At 43.2% G+C, this 24,184-nt stretch overlaps 1 protein-coding gene across 1 annotated transcript in view; it reads right to left on the bottom strand.

Annotated features, from left to right (window-relative positions):
- Window positions 1–24,184, bottom strand: part of DOK6 (docking protein 6) — a 2,936,428-nt gene that overhangs the window by 1,800,899 nt on the left and 1,111,345 nt on the right. Inside the window, exon 3 of the mRNA XM_069620782.1 lies at window positions 72–186. Within this exon, the coding sequence (XP_069476883.1) occupies window positions 72–186 (115 nt within the window). The remainder of the gene's footprint in view (window positions 1–71; window positions 187–24,184) is intronic.

Raw genomic sequence — 24,184 nt, forward strand, 5'->3', positions numbered from 1 at the left:
AATACACTTGGGCTATTGTATCGGCCGCAGCCCGGCTCCTGCAGGCAGGAGATGTGCTAGTAATTGCTTACCTGACTCACAGGCAAATGTCTTTGACGTCTCATCATGAAAGATAATTGCCACCGCATGCTTCTTTGTCTCCCGAGGCAGCCTGGTTATGTTCTTGACGTTGTGCAGTTCAGTTACCTTGGAAAGGAGAAATACAATTTTTTTGTTAATGTACATAAACCAATTTCTCGACTGCTTACACAAATGAAACGGGCTCAAGGGACGTCTGAGGATCTCTGCTTCCCCACAATAAAGACTAAAATGAAGGTTACACCGGCTGGTGAGTTTTGATTTCAAATGGCTAAAGGGGCGAATCAATGTGTATCTTATACTGTCATTCAAATCGTAACACACACAGACACACACACACACACACACACACATTTAGAACACCAGAACATTGTTTTTTGTGTATTTATTTTCAAATGCTAATACAATTCATTCAATACATTCAATTTGTTTTTATTCAGTTTGCATCCATGAAATGTGGTACAGTAACAACATGAACAGTAAAAGGTATAAAAAGCAAAGTAAAAAGAAAAGTAGATTCTCAAAAAGAAACATAAACAACAAGAAACAAAACACATACATATCTAAATAAAAAGTGCCTTTTATCCTATGACCAATTAAACAGGCCAGATAACCTCGCAGAAGGTATATTAATTCCCTGTCGAGAAAACACTGGGTGAACAGTTCAGTGCAGCTAGAAACGTCAAGTGTTTCCCTTTTGGCTTAAAAGTCTAAAATGGAACTCAGAGATTCAAAAATTCACATTAGTTGAAAATTGGTCTATATTTGTTACACGTATACCTATATCAGGGCAACAATCAATCATGGCAGGCACGGGAAACAGCCATTATTGCTCCCTATTTAACTGTCCCTCCTCTCCTATTACTCCTATTAGCTAAGCTTGCAGTCTGCCGCACGTCGCCCCAGTTGTATGTTATCCATATCTGGCATTTTGGCAAATTGTCGTAGTTAGCCATCCAGGCTTTTCCCTCTATCTAGTGTGTTTTGTATTTGTTGTGTGTTTGAAATGCATGCTTTTTTCCCTCTATCTAGGAAAATCGAATCTGTTTTTTTTTCTCTTCCCTCTATCTAGGATAGTCAACTCTGGGTGTTTTCATTTGCTGTCTGTTTGAAATTCAGGTGTTCCTCGTTCTATACCTCTTTCTAGGTGTTTACCCTTTTCCAGAAAACTCACATCTAGGTGTTATGTTTGTTTTTCTGCTGTATGTTGAAATCTAGGCTTTTTCCCTCTTTCCAGGAGACTGGGCATCTAGGTGTTTTTGTTTTTCTACTGTATGCTGATACCTAGGCTTTTTCCCTTTATCCTGGACACTTGAATCTAGATGGTGGCATTGCTGTTGTGTTGAAGTTGGGCGTTGTGCACTGCAGTTTCTCCCTTTCTCCCTCGCCTGGCCGCCTCCAGTCTGCGCTCCCCCTTCATGGTGTTTTCAATCTCCCCTATCTTCTCTAACTGCTACTTTCTCACCTAGCCTATCTCTCTTTTGAAGTCTTGACGGAAAAAGTTCAGGAAGGATCTCCTGGTCTCCAATCCAGGCCTGCCCACCGCTGACACAAATGTCAATGCTTCCCCAGGCAGACAGTCACTGACATCCTCTTTGTCATCCCCTCTCCGGACCTTTGGAATCCCCATTTGGTCTCTGTGTTCTCCCCTTTCTCTTCCACACCCATTAATGGTGGCACCCATTGGGAAGTACTCTTGGTTCCTCTAGGGCCATCATTAATGGCTATCTAAATGGCACTGTTATGTCCAGGGCTCTCAGATCAACCTCCTCCTTCTTGATAGGTGTCTTCCATCTCTCATCAACTTCCTCCCTTCTCCTGCCACTCTTCTTTCTACCACCCCTCTGGCCCCTCTTCCACCACTGACAGGTGTACCACATTCCTGTACCCCTCCTTGGAAGACCTTCAAAAGAGGCAACCAGCTCCACTTAGTTACATTCAACTCTCGCTCTGCCATCAAACACTCCTCTGACATCTGCCACCTCTTTGAAGACCTCAACCTTGGTGTCTTCACTCTCACCGAAACGTGATTCATGGCCCGCTCTGTCATGACTTTTGACACTCTCCTCCAGGAGGGTTACAAAATCCTCTCTAAGCACATGCCTAACTGGCCTGGGGGTGAAGTGGCCCTGATCTTTCATTAATGGGTCCCTGCTACTATCATACTCATGCAGTCCTACTCCTCCTTCAAATTCCTTGTCTACAGGCTTGGTTTGTTTCCTATCCTCTCCCTGACTCTGGCCACCATCAACAGGCCTCCTCAAACGGTCTCCCTCTTCCCCTCAAAGTGTTCTGACCTCACCTCTTCTCTCCTGGCCTCCACCTCCAAGCTTCTCCTCCTCGTCGATTTCAATATTCACATTGACTCCCCTGATGCAGCATCAGGGCTATTCTGCAACCTCTGTGACTATAATTCCTCCTTCATTCTTCCCTGCGGTCCGAGGCACTCAGCCAGACATGCCTCAGATGCTGTCATCTCAGCAGACATTACCATTTTCAACCCTGTCAATACACCTCTGTACGGGTCTAATCATGCTCTCCTTTCCTCTCACCTGGACCTCCTGGGTCCCCGGCTAAGCACTCACCCACACAGCCAGTCTCTATTTCCATCATTCGTCCAATGAAGCAAGTGTCAGTTGCTGATATTTCCACCACCTTCATTCCCCCTGCCACTCCTGCCACTGACTCTCACACTGAAACAGCCCTTCAACTCTCCATCTCTAACCTAACACTCTAGGCATCCTTGCCCCTGTCATGACGATCTGCATGAAGCCTGCCTCCAAGCAAAACACCTGGTATGAATCAGACCTGGTCCATCTCTGATACGCACGTTCATAGCTGCTGAGCTAAAGTGGCAGGCTACGAGCAAATCCTCTGACAGACTGTCCTGTGTCATGCTCCAAATGAAATACAAACTATCCATACACTCGAATGAAGTGGGCCTATATTAAAGCCCACATCTTTGGGGCCATTAACACGGCTGAGCATCTCAAAATGTACAAGGAATGTGGAAACCCTACTGTAGTCACCATTTCTCCTCTTCCTTCCCTGGCCCTCTTTCTCTCCCATATCCCCTGAAGAGGTCTCTAGACAAGTCCACTCTATGAATTTCTCATCCAAACAGGTGCTCCCCTGCTCCTCCAGAACCATCAAGGACAACATTGCCTCCCTTGCTCCAGCCTTGGCTGATTTCTGCAATCACTCCTTTGCCACTGCATCCTTCCTGCTACTCCTCAAGCACTCGCTTGTGCACCCTCTCCTCAAAAAGCCTGCTGCTGACCCCTCTTGTCTGGCTAACTACCACCCTATCTCCATGAACTCCTTCCTGGGCAAACTCTTGGAGAAGCTGGCCATGCTACAGCTTATCCACCACACTGAATCTGTTGGTTGTCTCCACAACCACCAGTCTAGCTTCAGAGCAGCCAGAGGCATGGAAACTGCACTCCTGAACTACCGTGAAGACTTGCTCTCAAATCTAGAATCCATAACCTTTCCTCTGCCTTTGATACGGTCAATCATACCACCCTTATAAATTGGCTCTGTGATACCCTTGTCATTGCGGACCTGGCACTGGACTGGTTGACCTCCTTCCTCTCTGACCAACCTTCCCAGGCTCAACTAGGCCCTTTTCTCTACTCCATCTCACTCACCACCTAGGGTGTCCCTCATGACTCTATCATCTGGCCATGACTTTTCATCATCTACCTTGCACCTCTAGCCCATTTGATCTCCGCCTTATCTCCTAACTTCCACTGTTATGTGTGTTAGGCAGAAGTATATGCAGTACCCTTTGGGAACACCACACAAAATTAAGACTACAAGTGACAGTACAATTTCACCTTTGGTACACGCCTGTACTTTAAAGTGGTAGCAGTAGCGGAGCAGCCAGCCTTATCTCAAGAGTAAGTGAGCAGTATCAAATAGTTACACAAAGGACAGCAATTACTATGATTCAGGCAAACACTGACTCAAGGTTTTCAAGCAAAAGAATATACATTTATTTCACTCTTCAGTTGTTTAACAGTGTACTATTATAAGTAGTCTAAAAATCACACTCTTATTACACCACACCACTTCCCTTAAATTCCAGACAAGTTAAGCTCACAAAATGAAGTGGGAGCAAAATGGCACTCCAGCAATTTAAAAGGGAGGGAAAGACAAAGTTCATAGAAATTAAATGACACAAACAGGTAAGTACTCAGGGCAATTGAACAAGAGGAACTACAGAGATAGAATCAGGTAGAAAAGGCTTATGGCCAAAGTCAATGGGTCAAAAGTCTTTTGTTCAAGATAGCAGTAAAGTTCGTGGCACGGTTTCCGGAAGAGGTTGGTTGATACAAAAGTTAGTTCAAAGAGAAGAGAAGGACAAGCCCTCGAATTGGAGAAAGATTTCAAACACTTTCACTGCGGTTGAACGAAACGGACAACCGGATTTGCACAGTACCTTAAAACAGAGAGGGAGCTGTAGCTGAGGCGGACATTCCTGGTAGTTCTTGCAGGCTCACGGTTCCTGAAGCAACTGTCGGACTGACAAGAAGTAGGAGGACTGGAGGGTCCTGCACTACCCAGGGAAGAAACCAGCAGCAGAGCAAAGCAACAAATAAAAGATGCGCTCCTTAAAACCCAAGCAGTGTCCGACCTTCCTGGCTATCCGGCCCACTGTAGCTCTGTACAGCAAATTTGACTAGAGGAGGGGTCCTGGCTTGCAGTTTGGGCAAACTCGTTGGTCCCAACAGCTCAGAGGATGAAGTTTCCTGGAGGATCTTCTCTGTCGTCGTATTCTAAAGATTCAGACCTGCAGCAGGGCTTCACCGGGCGGTTCATTCGTTGTAGGGGTCCTCTTCTGCCAGTTCCTCGTTGGTTCTTTCGTTCCAGTGGTAACTCTGCCTTTCCAGTTCCAGAGACCTGCTTTTTATGCAGTTTTCCCCCATTCATACAGCCTGGCTGTCAATCACACAGCAGGGTGGCTGTCCTGGCAAGGACAGTCCCCTCAGCCAATCAAACAGGAGTGCGACTTGGGTTACCAAGGGAACCTATGGCAGGGGTCCGAAGATCCTTCCCTCACATCCTGCTTACCTAGACTTTCAGGCGCCTTAAGGAGGGCTTCTGTACAGAAGCCTGCGAAAATACAGCGAACAAAGGAGTCATCCTCAGTTTGGCAGAGAAAAACACGTGAAATACTTAAGTAAAAAGAAATGGCGAATAAACACAGCTGGAGCCAAAATAGAATGTATTTGGTGAAGCAGGTTTATGTTCGAGGCTAATATAATAGCCTAAAACATGACCACGTTACTATAATATAATTGCGGTAGGAAAGTTAGGGTAGATACCACTGCCACCAGCCAAGTCTTAATGTAAAGGGAGCGAAACAATGCTCCAAGAGGCACAGACAAAAAGTGATAAGAGTTAACCCTTTCCAATACTCCATGTAAGATGGGGTGTACTGGTTCTGTGGTGTAAAGTGACTAAAGTAAAGTTAATGGCAACTTTACCTTTTTCTGGGGTACAGTAGTCAGCCCCAGAAAATGGAGTCGGTGGGAAGTCTCAAAGACAACCCTGTGTCACTGCACTGAAGGTGTTGTGTAACACACATGAAAATATGAGGCCATGGAGAAGGTGAGGCTCCAGTGCTCAAGATCACACAAAAAGTGAAAACACACACAGCAAAACACATGTCAGAGTGGGAAAAAGGCTCACACTCTTACCAGTTGAAAAAAAAAATCCTAGAAATCCGGAAAAGCTGCTGAGGGACTCATTAGGTAAAAGAAATCAGCCATTCATGAGAATGATATTCAGGCATGGTGCACTGCTAAAGATCTCTGCCTTAATGCCAGTAAGACCGAGATCCTTATCAATGGGATGCCAGCTCCCTCCTTCTCTCCAATACTCTGGCCACACTTATTGGGCACTCTCCTCTCACCCTCCTGTGAGGCTAAAAACATTGGTGTCATCTTCTACTCCTCTTTCTCCTTCTCTCCTCACTTCACGGACCTTCTCAAGAAGGCACACTTTCAGCTGGACCTCCTCCTGCAACAGCCGCATCCCTAATGTGCCTTACTACCCCCTTCGCCCCTTCAACTAATCCAGAATAGGTCTGCAAGAATTATCCTTGGCCTTAAGCGCAGGGACCACATATCTCCACCCTTACAATCTCTCCACTGGCTCCTGGTTGCTGCAAGGATCAAGTTCAAGACCCTCTGCATCATCCACAAGGCTTTCTGGGGCCTGGTATCCCGCTACATCCAACTCTCTCCATCAGAGAGTGAGGCGTAGATCTCTCCACTCCATCGGTGCCTTCCTCTGCGATGGCCTCCCTGCCCCTCTCAGACTTGAGCCGGATCACCTTAATTTCCGGAAGCTTGTCAAGACCTTCCTTTTCTCTTTCTCCTTCCCTCTCCCCATCTCCTGCAAATTATCACCGCTGTCTTCTTTGAGTGGCTGCCTAGTTCCTTCATATTCTTACAGGACACCAGACCCTCCCTGACCAGTCTACCCCTGCACTTGCTCTCCCCTGAATCCCCCTAATCTACACGGGCCTGGCTGGGCCTGCACCCCATTGAGCCCTTCCTGCCCGTCCCTCGCACATAGCATGTGGACCTTCTTTCCCCTGCACTCTCTGCATTCCCCTGGCACTTGTCCACCTGACCTCTGCTTAGCACTCGCATAACCCGTGGGCCCTTCCGCCCTGCCAGCACCCCTCTCTCTCATCTCCCCCGCACTTCTTGTTCATGCACTTGCACAATCCGAATGAAAGAAGGCCTAGCAGGACTGAGTTTCCTCATCCTAGGTCCACCCCCTTACATTTTTGTCTTGTTGCGCCTTGAAACACCCATTGCTGTATAGGTGCATTAATTATAAATACCCAATAAATAAATAAAATAAATAAATCATGCCTTCCAGTTTAAAAACATAAATGTGATCGTTTCATGCACATTCTTGTGCACTTCATAAGGAAGTGTCAAGGAGCAAGACATATGCCTGACTATTGCCTCATCTAAAACCTTGCCAAACTGTACCACTTTATGCCCATTACTTTGCATGTAAATACGCCACAAGTAACTGGAGTTGTGTATATATGAACTTAAATGCAATAAAGTCACCTGGAATCCATCATGGCTCTGCAGCGGGTCTGTAGCCTAATATGCTGCATGTGAAAATGTTCTTCTATCTGAGGGGCTCAAATTCGAACATAGAAGTTGGGGGACCCCGTGGGGGAGTATAATGAGTAATTCCTCCTAACAAAGGTAAAAAGTGAGGGGGAGAGAGTGAGCCTTTCTGATACGAGCGCAACATATTGGAGGAAGACAAACATAAAAATGTTTTTGAAGAGTGATATTAGCATTTAGTGCTTGTTAGAAAAAAAAAAAAACGAGTTCCTGACGTGAAATTTGGCTAACAAATTGTCATTTTTGAATTTGTTTCCCAGGGTGGGTTGGATGCACCACCTCGTCTGATGGGTAGATGACTGGCTGCATATTGGAAAAAAATGGGTACTGAAGAATATGACTATAATAAAAATGTCATCGAAACTGGTCGACCAGAAAATGTACTGATATCTCTGGGGTATCTGTGAGATACAGAGTAAACACAATACCTGTGAATGCCCAGTGTCTAGATGACACATGATTGGTTATTATCCATTTACTGTAAAAATGTTTAAACCTTTATTATGAGGAAGATCTCATAAAACTCACATCACAAGAAAAAATAAAGAGATTCTAGGGTCTTAACTCTCATTTGTAAATGAATCATTCCTCATGCGCAGGATTAACATACTTCACGGAGGGTGAATAAATTATGGTATTTCTCCAACGATTGATGAGTCCCATGTGAACTGTCCAGCCGTGCGCTTAGCAATGGGACAGGATCCCAGCTTATTTTTAATAGTTGTTCAATATTCATTGTAGTTGTAGGTTTAGTCTTTTTACCTTCTTCTTTCCTATCTGATAGGCGGTGAACCACCTCCAGCCTAGGGACAGCACACTCTATAGGGATAGGGTGTGCTTCTGCTTATGGTTAGCGTTAGGGAACACATTAATTGGGACTGAAATTGTTATGAATAGTGATCTGCATCAGCATTAAGACCACACAAGAGTTCTTCATTTAAATTTCCAATGTGAGCAAACACAACACAAGAGAGTCCTACTCCATACATTTTTTTTTAATGTCTTGTGGTGGAAATGAATGAAAATAAAAATAATTATCTAGCACAGGAGTTTTTAACAGAAAACGTGACCTTGCTCAAATCTATTTTTCATGCTGCCAATGTGAGTGGGTCACGTGCTGGAGATGGTTTTTTTTTCCTTGTATGAGCCTAGTGCATGCTTGGTCCCCCGAAGAGTTTGTTCAGAGTAAGCACCACAAATATTTGTTGGCCGAAAAACATGATCCACATTTTGGATAATTCAGAATTTGCATAATTGAGAGCCTCTCAGACAGATCATCAGTCTGGAAAGGGAGAGCTAATGGCCCTCAGATAGTTGCCTATACTTCCAAAGACATTCAATGATAATTGCTAAATTAGAAATATTGGGGTGAAATGATTAGTGGCCAACCACAAGTGGAACTCAGACTGGCCCGTCTCAAGCTGTAGGAGAGTGCATTGTTGGAAGTGTTCTACACCAGGAGAAGCGTCAAAATGGTAGCTTAATCATCAAATATAATGTCCTGATAAGATGACTATACTTATCCAGGGCTGAAGGAGATAATGGACAGATTTTATCATCTGCCTGGGAGAAGTGCCAAGCTTAAGCAGCCATTTTAGCAGTTGGCACCACATCCTGATATCACCTCAAATGATTCCTGTGGCACAGACTATTTGGCTCAGCTTTAAATTGCTGACCCCATTATTGAGAAGGAAATTTCTAAATAATATCTCACATAAATATTACTGCAATTTGATGTGATAGAATACACGTGCTCACATTGACAGAGGGCACTCAAGGTTAGGTTCCATTAAGATGCATGAATTACATTTTAGGAAAAGGGACAGTGCACTTTCATCTGATCAATATTTAAATAGAACGATTCATATATTTGACTAATTTTCCAGAAGTGTTGCAGATTCACAAAAAAGATAAAATATATCCTACGTGATATGTAACTTTTAGATCTGGAAATATCTGTGTCTATACCTGAACTGCTGTCTGAAGACAAGTGCAGGAATTGTTGAATATTTGTATATGTTTTAATAAAGGCTCATGCAGATGTGACACCAATCTAATGTTCCCACTTACAAAATCACACCCCACAATTCAGGGCAATGAACAGACAGTGAGAGATTCAAACATCAAAATGTATTTAAAAGAATGAGATACATTTTAGACAGCTGGGTGGTCTTCAGCTTTAACCTGAGCCCTCTACAATATGGGATACATAAGATTATATAAAACAGAATTTGATTTGCCTATATCAATCTCTCTTTTATAAATCCACAAAGGCATCCACTTTCATTCACAACAATCTCCAAATAAATATGCTATATTGTAATAAATGCTGAACATACTTACATTCTAGTTTAACAAAGGTAGCGGGCGCCCCTCTCTCGCAAGAACTTACATTCTAATTAGCATGGGTTTCTCTATGACCATTAGTACACTTCAATAGAACATTCACAGGAGACATATGAGGTGAAAGCATTTGATTTTATCCAACATCAAAACAAGTATGGTGCTGGAGAAATTGACATCCTTTCAGAAATAGCGATGCACCAACTCCCCTGAGTACATGAAAGGCAGTGACTATATTAGCTATGTAGAGGTTGCTTGACCTCTTACATACAGGCAAGACGTGGCTAAAATAGGGCTTTGTGTTAAGGGATTTACATGCAAAAGACAATTTGTTTGCATTGGCTCATGAACATTTGCATTCGCAAATACTGTCCTAGGGAATCTATATTTTCGGTTCTGTACCCACATGTGCACTGTTTCCTGTATGTGTGGGATCTGTTCGCTATAGAGACATGTCTATATGTGACTTTCATTAAACTAGGATTTGTTCTTTCATTTTTCAGTAGGTGTGTGTGTATGTGTGTGTGTGCATATGTATGGTTTTCCTTACACATGAATGGACTGCTTTCTATCGAGAAATATGAATAGTTTTAGAAGGGGCCTGCATGTAAGGCTTTTTGTCTCTTTATTTTTTCTGGGCTGAAAATGTACTATTCTCCAATAACAGATATTTGGTTGACAACCCTCTTCCACCCATACTACACCTGACTTTGTCTAGACATTGACAGAGAGCCGCATGTAGAGGATTGGCACTTCACACACTTCTAAATGAATCAAATTAAGTATTTCAGCATACATTTTCTCACGCAAAAATCCAGACTGTACTATGGCTCTCCTTGATGGCATTAACTGTGCGATGTCACTACAGGCAATACCCATACCCGATGAGACTCTGCACCAATTCAAACCACTACTTATTTCCCAGAGAATGATTACCTTTCAAAGGCAATCTCACTTTAAATGGGCATCCAAGATGTTTTCAATTTTAAATGTCGTTTTTCATTACAAAGTGGAATGGGCCTAAAAGAAACTGTATCTCACTTGGTATTTGATATATAAACGGGCAAATCCAGGGCATGCATTTATCAGCAACGGTGTTACATTTATTAAGTGCACCCTTTTGTATTCCCAGTCCTTTTCCCTTCCCAGATTTTACCCTGACTAAAATTGGACAATTTCAGGGAATGGGTAGGGATCTCTTTGGTTGACCTTTTAGATGCAACTTCTGATTGTGAGATAACCAGCGAGGGACTCAGTCAGGCAGACATTATTGCTTGGAAGTCAATTCCCCTGCACAGACTGGACATCCATCTATGGGCTGCTCTGGATTTCCTCTCTCAATGGACCAGCATTCACCTTCTCATTGAAATCAATCATTTTTTTCTCCAATCTCCAGTTTACCCACCTCTTAATTTTCATCACCCAAACTCATCGTCAATAATCCATTCATCTATCCTATGGGCATTATATTCCCCTCTAACTCCACCACTGGTTTGTATGGAGGAGTGGTTTACTTTTCACATGACTAAAAAGTTGGGGGGACTTAATATTTCTGAAAAGAAGCTAATGTTGTTGCTATGTTCTAATTTATGACCCATCTATGCTAACTTTATGAAACCTATGTTATAGTTTGTGCATGTCGAGGAAAACATTTTTGATATACTACATGCTGGCATTCTGATAGTTTCTGATGATTTTATACGTTTTTACCATTTTTGTGCAATTTCTAAAATTACAACATATAACTCTGTTTTAATATTCAGAGAGAGCTTTCTTTTATCTTCAATATATCAAAAGCACAAATCAATCAGAGCTTACATGACAATGCAAGGCTTACTTTCATTTTTACATATTTCAAGTGAGCTCTGTGTTAATTTAAATGCATTGAGATTTCTTTGGTATGTTATTGAAACAGTTCTCCTCAACAGGGCAGAGATAGCACCCCATCTAAATATTTATTTTTCCAAATGACCATTATTCTAAGTTAATCGGCTTGCTTTTTACAAATATTCACTGACCTTTAGCCTTGAATAATCCAAGGCAGCTGGCTAATGCCTGTTGACTTCCAAAATTACTGAGGTTTTTATGGCACCAGGATTGCATCCTTGAAGACAGCATCCTTGAAGACAGTGCTTGGTGTTTACATACTCTGAAAGCCGGCTTTGACTACAATGGAGGAGTATTTCGGATAATATTAAAAGCCATCTGCCCTGACTATAACTTGTAATTATTTTCAATCCCGTTCCAACTGAACTAGAGGCCATAAACTCCTCATGTATCTGTTAAAGGGTGCAATTTCTTAGGATAATATCCTGTTGCCAGCCTCCCTGGGAGGGAATCCATGATGTGCAACAGACAGGCACAAATAACAACTAGCCGTGAGTATGTTATTTTAATCACCCGTCTTACAGGCTGACAAAAGAATATCTCAGCTTTTCTTACATTTTAGACAACACTTATAGTGCAGTAAAAAATTACACAATAATTGTATGCTAATGTGAACCTTATATTTTGATAGGTCAATTTACTTAAAGGTCAAATACATTGCTTAGTTTCCAGTGGACATAAACACTTCCTGAAAGATATGATATCTTTCTGTCACAATGACACCATTTATTCTAATCATCATGAATGGTTGTTTTTCCAAATTTCACTAAACCACGAGATATATTTCACAACCTTAAAACTGGAGAAAAAAAAAACAGGTTTTGGAAATGACACACTTTTCCAGACTTTTAACACATTCTGTTCAAGCTCATCTCATCTTGCATATCTGCTGGGCCATTCAATTCATGAGGAAGAGTGTCTGACCTTACTCAGTAGTGGCAAGGAGGCAGGTCAACACCTAGCAAAATATTGTCATGAGGCTCAATTGGACATCACCCAAACTGCACAAGCTTAGTCGCACAATGGACAACAAGTGTTGGCATTGGTTTGAGACAAAAGTAGATGTACATAATTTGCTATGAAATTACAATAACCTAGATGATTGTGGAAGACAGTGAGGAAGGCCATATTTAAGGATCTAAACATGAATGTGATCCTGACAAAATCCATGGTCATGTTCAATGATTTCAGATCCATGAGATCCATTACATCAACCAATAAAACATGGATAGTTGAAGGCTAAATGAACGGGAACAATGTATATTGCAACAAGAACTTCCTAGAAGCAAACTGTCAAAGAATACATTTTCAACTCCACATGGAGCTTCTTCTTGAAGACCACAAGAGAGGGCAGCACTACATTACAATTCTGTGAAATACTTCGGAGAGTTGGATGGTATGACACATTGGGAGTGTTTAACTGTTCTCAAATACCACTTGAATATGCCCCCTCATTTTCTGTTACTCATCCCATATTTCAATACCCCCCCATGCCCACCTTTGCCTCCTCCATTAGGAGTTTAGGAAGTAGTACAAGTTTGGAAAGTACAAGCCAGTTATGTGTAATTGCTCAGATATTGGTGGTAGGATATACAAGGTGATGCCCTGTAAGACCAACGAAGATCTTTCTACTTCTTAATTTACTAATGAAAATCTTAAAAAAAGGATGCAAGACTTTAGACTTCAGTGAAAAATCTATGTTAAAACCACTGCTAATATTTCCTAAAGCCCATCTCCCTATCACTTCTAAGATAGTTCTTAATATGGAAAGTCACAAAATGGCAGCAGTAAACATCGCAACTCTTTTTATTAGCCCTAGTTATCACCTCATAAACACACAAACTGTGCCAGGCTCATCACAACTGTATTTATAGCATCCACACCATCATCAATATCATGGTGGGTGTATGTATGTAGGTATGAATGGGAATGATAAATTGCAAACCTAGCTGGAAAGCAAAGGGTGCTGTACATAAGTGACACAACCAGGTGGTTACAAGTAAGGGTGTGGGCGCGGATAGGAGCTGGGATGAATAATGAGAGAAAAACAGAGCTCCAAAGGGATAATTAGTATTGAGTGAGTCGTACGATCAGCAATTGGTAAGATGCCCCTTGAAGAGTATGCACACAATATCATGTCCTGAAAACTGATAGATCCTGACACTGTTTTATGACCCACACCAGTGTCGGTATTTACATCTTCACTGTTTCTATCCCTTACTAGTTGTGCTTTGCACAACTTCAACAATGTTCTTAACATCCCAAATTACATTGTCCCTTCTCTGCTTTCTATAGCACACAGCTGCACAGCTCCGTCTCTGCAGGGGCAGCTCATCCATAATGGGCCCCTCTCTCCCATTATGGATGAGCCAGCCCATTGAAATACGAGCACTCCCTCAGCTGTTCTTTCAGCTGAAGGAATGATCTTAACTGTCAAAGGAAAACACTGTTTCCCTTTAACAGTTAAAGTTCCCTAGCCGTGTTGTGTAAGTGTGTGTGTGCATTTGTGCTGTTCCAAGATGATTTTGAGGGGGTGGGGTAGGAGGTTTGTACAACAAAGGCATTCTAAAAATGCCTCTCTTGCACAACCCCCCTCCCCTCTGGCCAAAATCATCTCTGCCTGAGGTGCTGTGGGGCCCAGGGGACAAGGATGGTATTGTTTTACTCGACATCTATGATAGATGTTTAGTAAAAAATACCTTATCTGCCCCCTGTATTTGCAGCGCCTTGCATACACACATAATCACTTTGATGCGTGTGTGTGTTTGGTGATGTGGGGCCCAGGGCACAGGCATTGTATTTTTTTACTGGACATCTATGATAGATGTCCAGTAAAAATTCCATCCCTGCCCCCTGAGGAGACAGTCCCTGGCACACCCACATAACCACATTGATTGTGTGCATGTGTGAGGAGCTCGGGACCCAGGGGACAGGTGTGGCATTTTTTTACTGGGCATCTATGATAGCTGTCCAGTAAAAAAAACATGCCTTGCCCCAGTGCCCCCAGAACCTCGCATACAAACAATCACACTCATTGTGTGTGTTTGAGGCACTGAGGCCCAGGGGGCAGGCATGGCATTTTTTACTGGGTATAACCAGTAAAGAATGGTAGCGCAATCGACAGCAATTTCTAGCGCCTCATATGCAATGTCAAGCCTGACCCCGAAGCCCCCCAGTGCCTCGCATGTACACACAATTGATTAGCTATACATGTGAGGTGTTGGAGGGCATGAGGGAAGGAATGCCATTTATTAATAAGAATCTGATAGATGCCCACTAAAAAATACCATGACTGGGCCCCCCAGCACCTCGTATGCACACAATTAATGTGTGCCTGTGAGCTGCTCGGTGCATCAGGCGACGGGCATGGCAATTTTTCCTTGGCAACTATGCCCAATAAAAAATGCAACGACTGTCCTCTGGGACCCCAGCCCCTGACACGCAACTGCCCCTTGCGTCCCCCAGCGTCTCACAATCACAAATAATCACATTCATCATTAATGTGATTATGTCTGACTGCAAGACTCTGGGAAAGCATGGAGCAGGCATGACATTTTTTTTACTGTGCATAGTTGATAAAGCAAGCATGATAAGTGCTATTATGTAGCACAACTTGCATTTTAATAAAGCCGGTCTAGGCAGTTCTTGTTGTGGTATGACATTTTACATTGGGCAGCTTTGATAATGCAAGCAGTATCAGTGGTATTATTCTTTCTGTGGCATAACATTTTGTATTTGGAATCTTTGGTAAAGCAAGCATGATAAGTGTTATTATGAAGCAAGACTGGCATTTTTTTATGCACCCAGTCTAGCCATTTCTTACTAAGGCACAGCCTTTTGTATTGAGCATCTTTGATAAAGCAAGCAGGATCAGTGTTATTATTCTTACTGTGGCATGACATTTTGTATTAGGCATCTTTGGTAAAACAAGCAAAAGTGTTATCATGTAGCTAGACTGGCATTTCAATGCAGCTAGTCTAGTCATTTCATATTGTGGTATGAAATCTTGTATTGGACATGTTTTCTTATAGTATCATTACTGGCATTATGCACAAATCAAACATGAGTATGTTCTTACATGGGAATAATAGGGTATAACAGTGCTGTCAGCATGGACATGTATGGGCACAGCCAGTGTGAAAATGTTTTATACTGTAACATATTGTGGGAAAAGGCATCATAAAAATGTGTTGCAGATATGCTCCTGTGCCCTGATGTTGACTTGTAGAGACTGGATTTTTTTCAGGGGTTACCCTACAAAACCCAATTGCAAACTGTTTGGCTTTTCAGACAATTTCTTTTTAAAGTTTGCTCTAAAATGTTCACCCATTACTTAAAAAGAATTCTCGGGGGCAGAATCTCCCCAACCCCACTTCAGTGGTGCGGGCTCTCTCGCTATGCATGTGCGCTCTGGCATATCTGGGACAAATATTTATGCCCCTCCAGGTAATAAATTCACCAGCCACCACTGCTTCTCTGCTTTGAATGCTTTGAATGCTGCAACATGGCACATATTTACTATTAATTTTTTTGTACCAAAGTGCTAACACACAGAGATCACGAAGTCATAACAAATATTCTCCAATAGTCAAAGACAACTTAACAATCATAATGTGTACAAATGAAAATGCTTCAACCAAATGAAAAGGAAAAAAAAACAATGTCCATGCTTAACGCCCTTGGACTGAGAACTAAAAGAGGTCCTGGAAATAATAACTGGGGACCAAAAGAGGCCCTGGAAATAATTTTCAAAGTGGCCCCAAATGACACATTTCCAACAAGCCCAATTCTTTTCCTATGAGAACATTTGGAAACACCACACAAAAGAGGGAGAGGGTGCAGAGGCCCATTGGAAAACTCCAGAGTTCCCTATAGGCCAGTCCACCCCTGAGTTCCCCATAGGCCAGTCCACCCCTGAGTTTCCTATAGGCCAGTCCACCCTTGAACATACAACAATAAACAAAACGTGCACATAGATAGATCGATTTCTTCAAGTATACATGGTTCACACAATTGATTATTACAGTTTTTCACGGATGACTTCTTTTTAGCAGGTCTTTCGTGGTACAGGTTACAGTGAGGCAGACATTATTCAATAGGAATCAGAAAGACTAGGTAGACAGTACTTCTATTCATGGAGCTCCCGAGATGAAAAGATAGGTTTTCAAATGTTTGCAGAAGGACCAGTAAGACTGCTCACATCTCAAAACTGGCGGAAGTGCATTCCCGAGTTTCGCTGCAATGACCAGGAAGCTAAAGCCACCGACTCTGGCTCGTCTGAATCTTGTAGTGGTGCTATGGTGGGCGTATGCAGGTCTGGCTGGTCTCATTGACTGGCCTTTTGTGAATTTCTGTGAAAGGTAAGGGGGCAGAATTTGAGAGGCACTCGGGTGATTGATAGTGTTTTGAAAGTGATGAGGTATCGTATTGGGAGCGTGTGGCCGGTTCTTCTGGCAGCAGAGATGTGCTCTTGCCTCAGAATGTTGAGGGTAGGGCAGAGTGCATTGCTCTGAGTTACTTGTATTTTATGGATATTTCGCATTGAGATGCCTGCAAAAAGAGCATTGCAATAATCAATGAATATTCATAAAAACCTACAAAAGAAATATAGACCTAATTGAGTTTTATGTGAAAATGTTTTGTGCATATTCATCACAGGGGTGGTCTTCAGCCATTTTCCTGACACCACCAGCCCCCCAGAATTGATGGGGCAATGGTTTACAGACCTGTCCAGTGGTCCTGTGCACCTGAGTTGGCTAATGATACTGCCTTTGGCCATGTCAAGCAGGCGCTCCAGATCCCCAGGGTAGCTGGTGACCATGGCATGCAGCCATGCCACTAGTCGTTGAATCCCTTGAAATGGCCAATTAACCATGTGCCTGTGACATAGCTTTTAGACATGCCTTGGGCCCTGCTGAGCCCCAGAAATGGGTCAATGGGTGTGCCCTCTTCCAGGTCCTTTGGCCATGTCAATTGGATCCCCCAGGCACTGGGAGTGGCCAGTGTCCACCTTAAAAAAGGGTCCACCTTAAAAAAGAACCTGAAGACAGGCTTTCTCTGTCTACACTCCAAGACTCTGGAACCCCTTCCCTGTCAACATCAGACTTTCCTCATAAATCCTACAGTTCACTAAAGAGCTGAAGACCTTCCACTTAAAGGAATGGCTCCTCTTTAACACCTCCGTCCACACAACCTGCACTCCCCACCCTATTTCAGACTCATTGATATGCTCCTCACTGTCTTCCCCCATGCTGCCAGTTGCCCTCCCTCCCCTGTTAGCTCCATGCTCCTTTTTTCTCTACTTCCCTCACTGAGATCTTCCCATTAAGATTGTAAAGCGTGTTGCTTCCCGAATCTTGGTCCGTGCTCAATGAATACCCTAATAATATTAATCATAATGATAAGGATCTCTTTGGTCATTGCAAATGAACCCTGTGCTCTGGGCCCTTCCAGAAAAGGGCAACTTGGCCCTGCTTCTGGCTAGACGCAGTGTCCATGTGGACACTAATTGTAGCGGTGGGCTACCAAATGGATCTGTGGGCCACTAGTGACCCACCGGCCACACCTAGGTTTGTTGCTCGAAATCCAGGTCCAAAGCACAGATGTTACTTGCGAAGCTACAGGTAGCATAGGGGCCACTGGTGGGCAACAGATCCTTACAGTGTGCTGCAGACTAAATTGGCTGAACAACATGTTTTTCAATACATTTGAGAGCATTTTTCACCTCTATGGTGCCCTGTTGTGACATCCCCATGACATCCCCATGATAGCTCCAATATGACCGTTTACATGTGTTTGCAGTGTGTGGTGTTGTTGCGCCCTGCCAAATGAGCCACAATAGTTAGGGTGACCAGACGTCCCGGTTTTCCCGGAACAGTCCGAGGAAATCGCTGTGCGTCGCAGGGTCCTGGGAGTTTTTGAATTTTAAAAAACCTGTCCGGGGTTTGCAAGTGTGGGAGCTACGGTCCCGGTTTTTGCTGTCGTGTCTAGGCGTCTCTCTTCCTGCGCGAATGGGGGCATGAAATGCTTTTCACTCCCCCTCCCCGGCGCTCTCCACCAATGAGAGGATTGTGCCAGGGAGCACTCGCCCTGCCAGCCCCCTGTAAAAGGCCAGCGACATAGACGTAGGAGCACCGTTTTATTTATATTTACGGTAGCCCTACTTTTAAGTCTATGGCCTGTCACGTTTTTTTTTTTTTTAAATCTGGTCACACTAACAATAGTGACACCTTAAACAAATGGTTGGTCCCTGGCCACCAACCAGCTTGAATCCCTTTCAGAGAGACCATCTGTTTGCCCTTACTGAGTACAAGGAGGTACTTACCTTTGAAGAGAAACCTTGGATCAGACCGAAATGATCCATCAGGTAGCCAAAGGACGAAATGTGGATCTGCGGATTACATCGGGTAAATCCAGATTTAGCTAATCATTTTTCTGCTTCTTTTTGGCACTTTTTAGTGAACGTCTGGATGGATTCTTGCCAACGATGTGTAAGCATGCTTTCAGGACAGGACAACTGGGGCCCGATTTCAACAGCTTTGGACAGATGCAAGTTTAAAGTTGCATGGTATTGGCATTGGGGCAACATTTTCCCTATTTCTAAAAACGCTGAGACATATTAGAAAACTATTGCACCATGGCGAGTGCAGTTTTGCATAATATTAGCACCAGGGCACAAATTGCCCTAGTGCTAAAAAGACTCATTTCCAATGCTTTTCTGCACCAGGGCACAAATTGCCCTAGTGCTAAAAAGACTCATTTCCAATGCTTTTCTGCACCAGCACAGACTTTGCCCTAGTGCTAATACCATTCCATATAAGCACTAGTGCAAAATCTGCCTGATGCAACAGTGCAGTGAAAATATATATTTTTTGACTAGGGACATTTTTGCCCTGTTCCTTAAACTTAAAACATGTCAAAATGCACTTGTCATGGTTCAATGGTTTTCTAATATGTCTAATATGTTCCCATGTTTAAAGAAATAGGGCAACCTTGCCCTAGTGCTAATACCGTGCAACATTGCACTTGCATCGGTGTAAAGTTTCTGTAATCTGGCCCTTGCTGTCCACAAATGTTTGTTGCAAATGTGTTTGGCCTTCTGGGTGGTGGTAAGATCAGACCTTTTTATTTGAAGAATGAATGGGACAACATAACCATTGACCCCCCTCCCTTCACCCCCACCTCTGGCCTCTTTAAGTCGTACATTAATTTCCAAAATAAAGACATTCAGAGCTATATTTATTTTTGGAAAGTTTCGTATAGATGTGTTGAATGCCACGTACGCTATAAGCAATCCAACATTAACTCTTCCTACAGGGAGGCCGCATCCTTAATAACTGCAGGTCTCTTTCTCCAACATGTTCTTACATGATGATGTGTTTTTGCTTTTTTTTCTCCGGAGGAGGACATGTTTCTATACAGGCACAAGTAGTACGATACACTGTGCAAGTGTGTTGTACTGAGTCCCTTTCTACCGCATGGCTGCAGTAGCCTTCCGCATGGGTATTCATCTTGTTGCATCATCAGAGATGTCTCTAGCCAGCATCTGACTTCCCAGCTAACAGGTCTGGGCAGAGCCTTCTATGGTAGCTTCATCACATTCTGCGATGGCTTGTGAGCTAGATGCACAGCAGAAAGCCTCCAGGCAAGATTTCCTTTCAGATAAATGGCCATCATTCATTCCCTGACATTTCTAAGGATTTATCATTGCTGTTTCCTACTACCATGTCACAATGTTGTCTTTCGAAGCGTCAGAAGGGGGTGGCCCTTCGTGGACTGCTGGGCCTCTTCCAGTTCATGAAAGGCCCTTTCTTCCTTCACATTGGAAGTTTGAGTCCCATAAACCATTGATCATGTTGCCTCTGCGACTTGGCAAACTGTCTGACATCTTTCCCAAGCAAGTGCTTCATTTGCTCTTCCACAGGCACCTTTGCAGACAGCTCTCAAATCAAAGATATCACTTTTTCTACACTCTCGCTGTCTAGAGACATGCATCCACAAAAGTGGAACCAGCGCATAGTGATGGAGTGTGAGTAGTTTTTGTGGATGCTAAAAGGGGCAGATGTCTGTCTCATTCTCCATTGCATGTGGTGGGTAAGCATGGCTGGGTGATGCTTACGCATGCGCCTCTGGTGTGATGTCATGCAAGATGATGCATGTGGAGCCTGGGCTAAGGTTGGCAGTGTGCCCGTTGGACCTTAAGCTGCTGGTGGCTGCATGTGCCAGGGGATGCTCTCCCCTGTGTTCTCTGAAGGCCTCCTGCCGCCCTGTGCCTGTACTTGCAGAACACCAGCATAAAGCAACTGCATACTTCATCCTTGCACCCGGGCCTCCCTGCACCAGGTCTACTTTGCGGTTTACTTGAAGCGCAGCAGATACAGTTCTGCATCAGACTTTGGGAGGATTTTGATATTTATGCCTCATTAACAGAGACAGGAAGTGGTCCTTTGGTGTGTAGGATACATTTATGGCAGCAGTATTCAACCCTTGTTTATCTAGATGTTTTAAACTGCAACTCCCATCAGCCCGAGCCACATTATGTTATGGTGAGGGATCATAGGGATTGAAGTCCCAAACATCTGGAGAGCCAGAGATTGCAGAACGATCCCTTCACCACTGTACATAAAGAGTACATCAAGAGCCGGCCGTATTCCTCGCTGCTCTAATTCATGCTGCGTTGCCTTTATCTGTTACTTAACATCTGCATGCCCATCAGCATCGAGTTAACCCTTTACTTGAGGGCTCCAGACCTTTTGTTGAGGACATCTGAACAAACTGGCGAGTCCACTAATGCCCCTTTGAGGCAGTGCAGGTATTTTTGAGTCACAAAAAACTAAAATTTAAACTGTATTTTCAAGAGTTACTTTAAAAAAAAAACTGAAACGTTTTACTAATCACAATGAACTTCACATTCACAAGGACGTGTGTGATTTGGGAAGTGATGTGCCCTGCGATGCACCTTACACTTCCGTGATGCACGTTTACTTTCACCTGGCCAGGGACAATGCTGCCAGCAAGTGAGTGGACTCCAGTAGCCTCTGAGGGCCGGCACATCGCAGTCCAATGCTATCATTCAGAAAAGAACTAGAGAGAAACCAGACGCACTAACTAATAGGAAGGCATTCACACACCTGGCATTGTGATACCTGATCTTAGTGAGGCGGGGGCAGGTGTATCAGACCCTTCTCAGGTGTTCCTGAGTTGCATGATTAAAGCTCTGCGAGTCCCTACAAGCAGTGGCCAATTATTTTCAGTGTGCCAAGAAGCACAACATGGTACTCCACAGAAAAGCAGTGTGTGGCAGCCAAAGAATAGGCGAGTCGGCAGCATTAGGTTAGTGAGTCAGACAGGTCAAGGCATGAGACCGTTTGAAACCTTGCACACTGGTGCAAAATGCTGCAGTGAACTAGGAATACGAGTCGGCTATGGATGGGCGTAGGGCGTGGTCCCTTTTCTTTGAAAGCACAATGGGCCTCATTAATAATACGGCGATGCTGTTAAAATGGCTAAATGGTAAAGTAATTATTGCTGCATTACCTCACCGCCGTACAAAGCTTTTGGAGGTAAAGTGAAGGATGTACTTGCATCGGTTTGCTGGAGGTACAGCTTTATCCTAACCCCCTAAAGTCAGCGCCTTTAAAATTAGCATGTGCGGTATATTTCTCATACAAATCCCCTATGGACTGCAACAATCGTGATTTTCACAGCCATTGTAATTCTGTGGGAATGGTAAATGATTTTGTTGGGGTTTCGGTAGATTTTTCCCCCAGTTTGCCGCCAAACCTGCAATGCCCTCGACTGTCTGTAAAAGGGCAACATATGTCTGACAATGTGGGCTAGCTGATCCCATTCAAGCATGTTAACTTCTAGCCATGCCCGGTGGATATTCTGGGTGGTTTGGGTTTTGCTGAGAAATGCCCCTATCAAAGCATTCACTTGTAATAGATGCAGACATTGCCCAGTGTGCCAATCAGCTGGCTCAGAAGTGCCCGATCATAACCATTGGGCGTGACTGCAGGACATGTCCAGTGAGCCCATTGGTTGACTTGAAGGTGTGGCCCAGTCCATAACCTACGTCCTCTGACCATGTCCAGTGGGCACTGTCAGTCGGATACTCTAGGGGCCCGATTCATGGAATTTTTTGCACGGTGCAAATTGACTTTGCACTGCTGAAAAGTCGCTTTGCACTGCTGACACAAACCCTGATTCATGAGAACTGTGCGAAGTGTATTTTTGCAATGCAAAATCAGTGCAAACTCATTTTGTACTGCAAATATAACTTACAATCAGGGTCTGTGTCGGCAGTGCAAAGTCACTTTCAACAGTTCAAAGTAACTTTGAACCGTGCAATAAATGTGATGAATCGGGCCTTATATTTAAAAATGAATAAATAAATAAATAAAAACTAGAGTTATTGGAAACAAAGTTGTGAAAGCCCCACCCTGCTGATGTTTCGCTTAAAAATGCAATTCAGTGAAAAAAACTTAACTTGTCCACATAGACTCACTTCAACAATAGCAATGATGTGAGCTACGCAATATTGAATGTGAGTCTTGTGAAATATTGGCACACTGTGCGTTTCATTTGAAGTGTTGAAGTGTTATAGACTTGTTTGCATTAGGAACATACTTTGGTCTGGTGTTTGTACTTTAATTGTGTGATTCACAATATTTGCAAACCTTACATTTTGATATATTTGGCAGAATGTTTGTATTTTAACATTGGTATTCACACTTTCTTAGGTAATACAAAATCTTTTTAAAATGTGATTTTCAAATGATTGCTTGATTTTCTTTTGTGTTTTAGATGTGTAATCATGCCATTGAAACTGTAATGCATTTTATGTTGATTTGCTAAAACACCCTGAAGTTGAGAAAAATATACTTGAGGCTGATTTTAATTACAGCTGGCATCTGGCACACAAGAGAGGCGGTGTTATACCCAAGTAATCCTCAAAGTGTCTGTGTTGAATTTGCCACAGCATGTTATATTCATTGAACACGGTTACATAGGACAATAGTGATCAATAAATACATGGGGTGATAATCGTGATATCCCCTGGCATTTCTGCATGGGTTTGAAACACTTGTATAGTTGTATTATGACGGTTTTATTGTGTTGTATCAAGGCTCAAGGGACTGTTGTGTATTATCACGTGTTGTGTTATATGTGTTATGTATTGGGTTTATGGTTTTATGACCGGAATAAAGCTTTTGCTTTTGTGTGTACCTGCTTCTTCAAAAAGTTATATCTGTGTGAATTGTCTTTTTTTGGGTCCCTGCCAATGCATGCCTGTCACATGCCGATTGGCTAGTCTGTGATTCAGATCTCTTCTTATGTTCAATCCAATTATCCTGTATGCACACATCACTTGATGGGAGTGTTGTCTCTGCATGGGCTCCATGCTTACATTGATGGTGGACATCATGTATGCTCATATTGCTTATTGTTTAACACATGGATGTAGGGTGTAATGGATGTTCTGTGGTTGAGTTATGTACAGTTCATTTCCACTGTCAGGTATGTGCATGTCAGCAGTGTTGCTTCAGTGCATGTTCTCTGCTTGTATTGAATTTGATCATAATGTTTTCCATGCAAATTGCATAGGTCTATTGGCCCATTTGTTTTCCAGCTGTTTTGCTTCCTATGGTGAGTGTGTGTCCAAGTGTTCTTTCTGCGCTTGTTCTACCTACATGTTTTGGATAATACTA

Source organism: Ambystoma mexicanum, chromosome 5q (genome assembly GCF_040938575.1).
Source record: "Ambystoma mexicanum isolate Mex_15411 chromosome 5q, UKY_AmexF1_1, whole genome shotgun sequence".
NCBI classification, from domain to species: Eukaryota; Metazoa; Chordata; class Amphibia; order Caudata; family Ambystomatidae; genus Ambystoma; species Ambystoma mexicanum.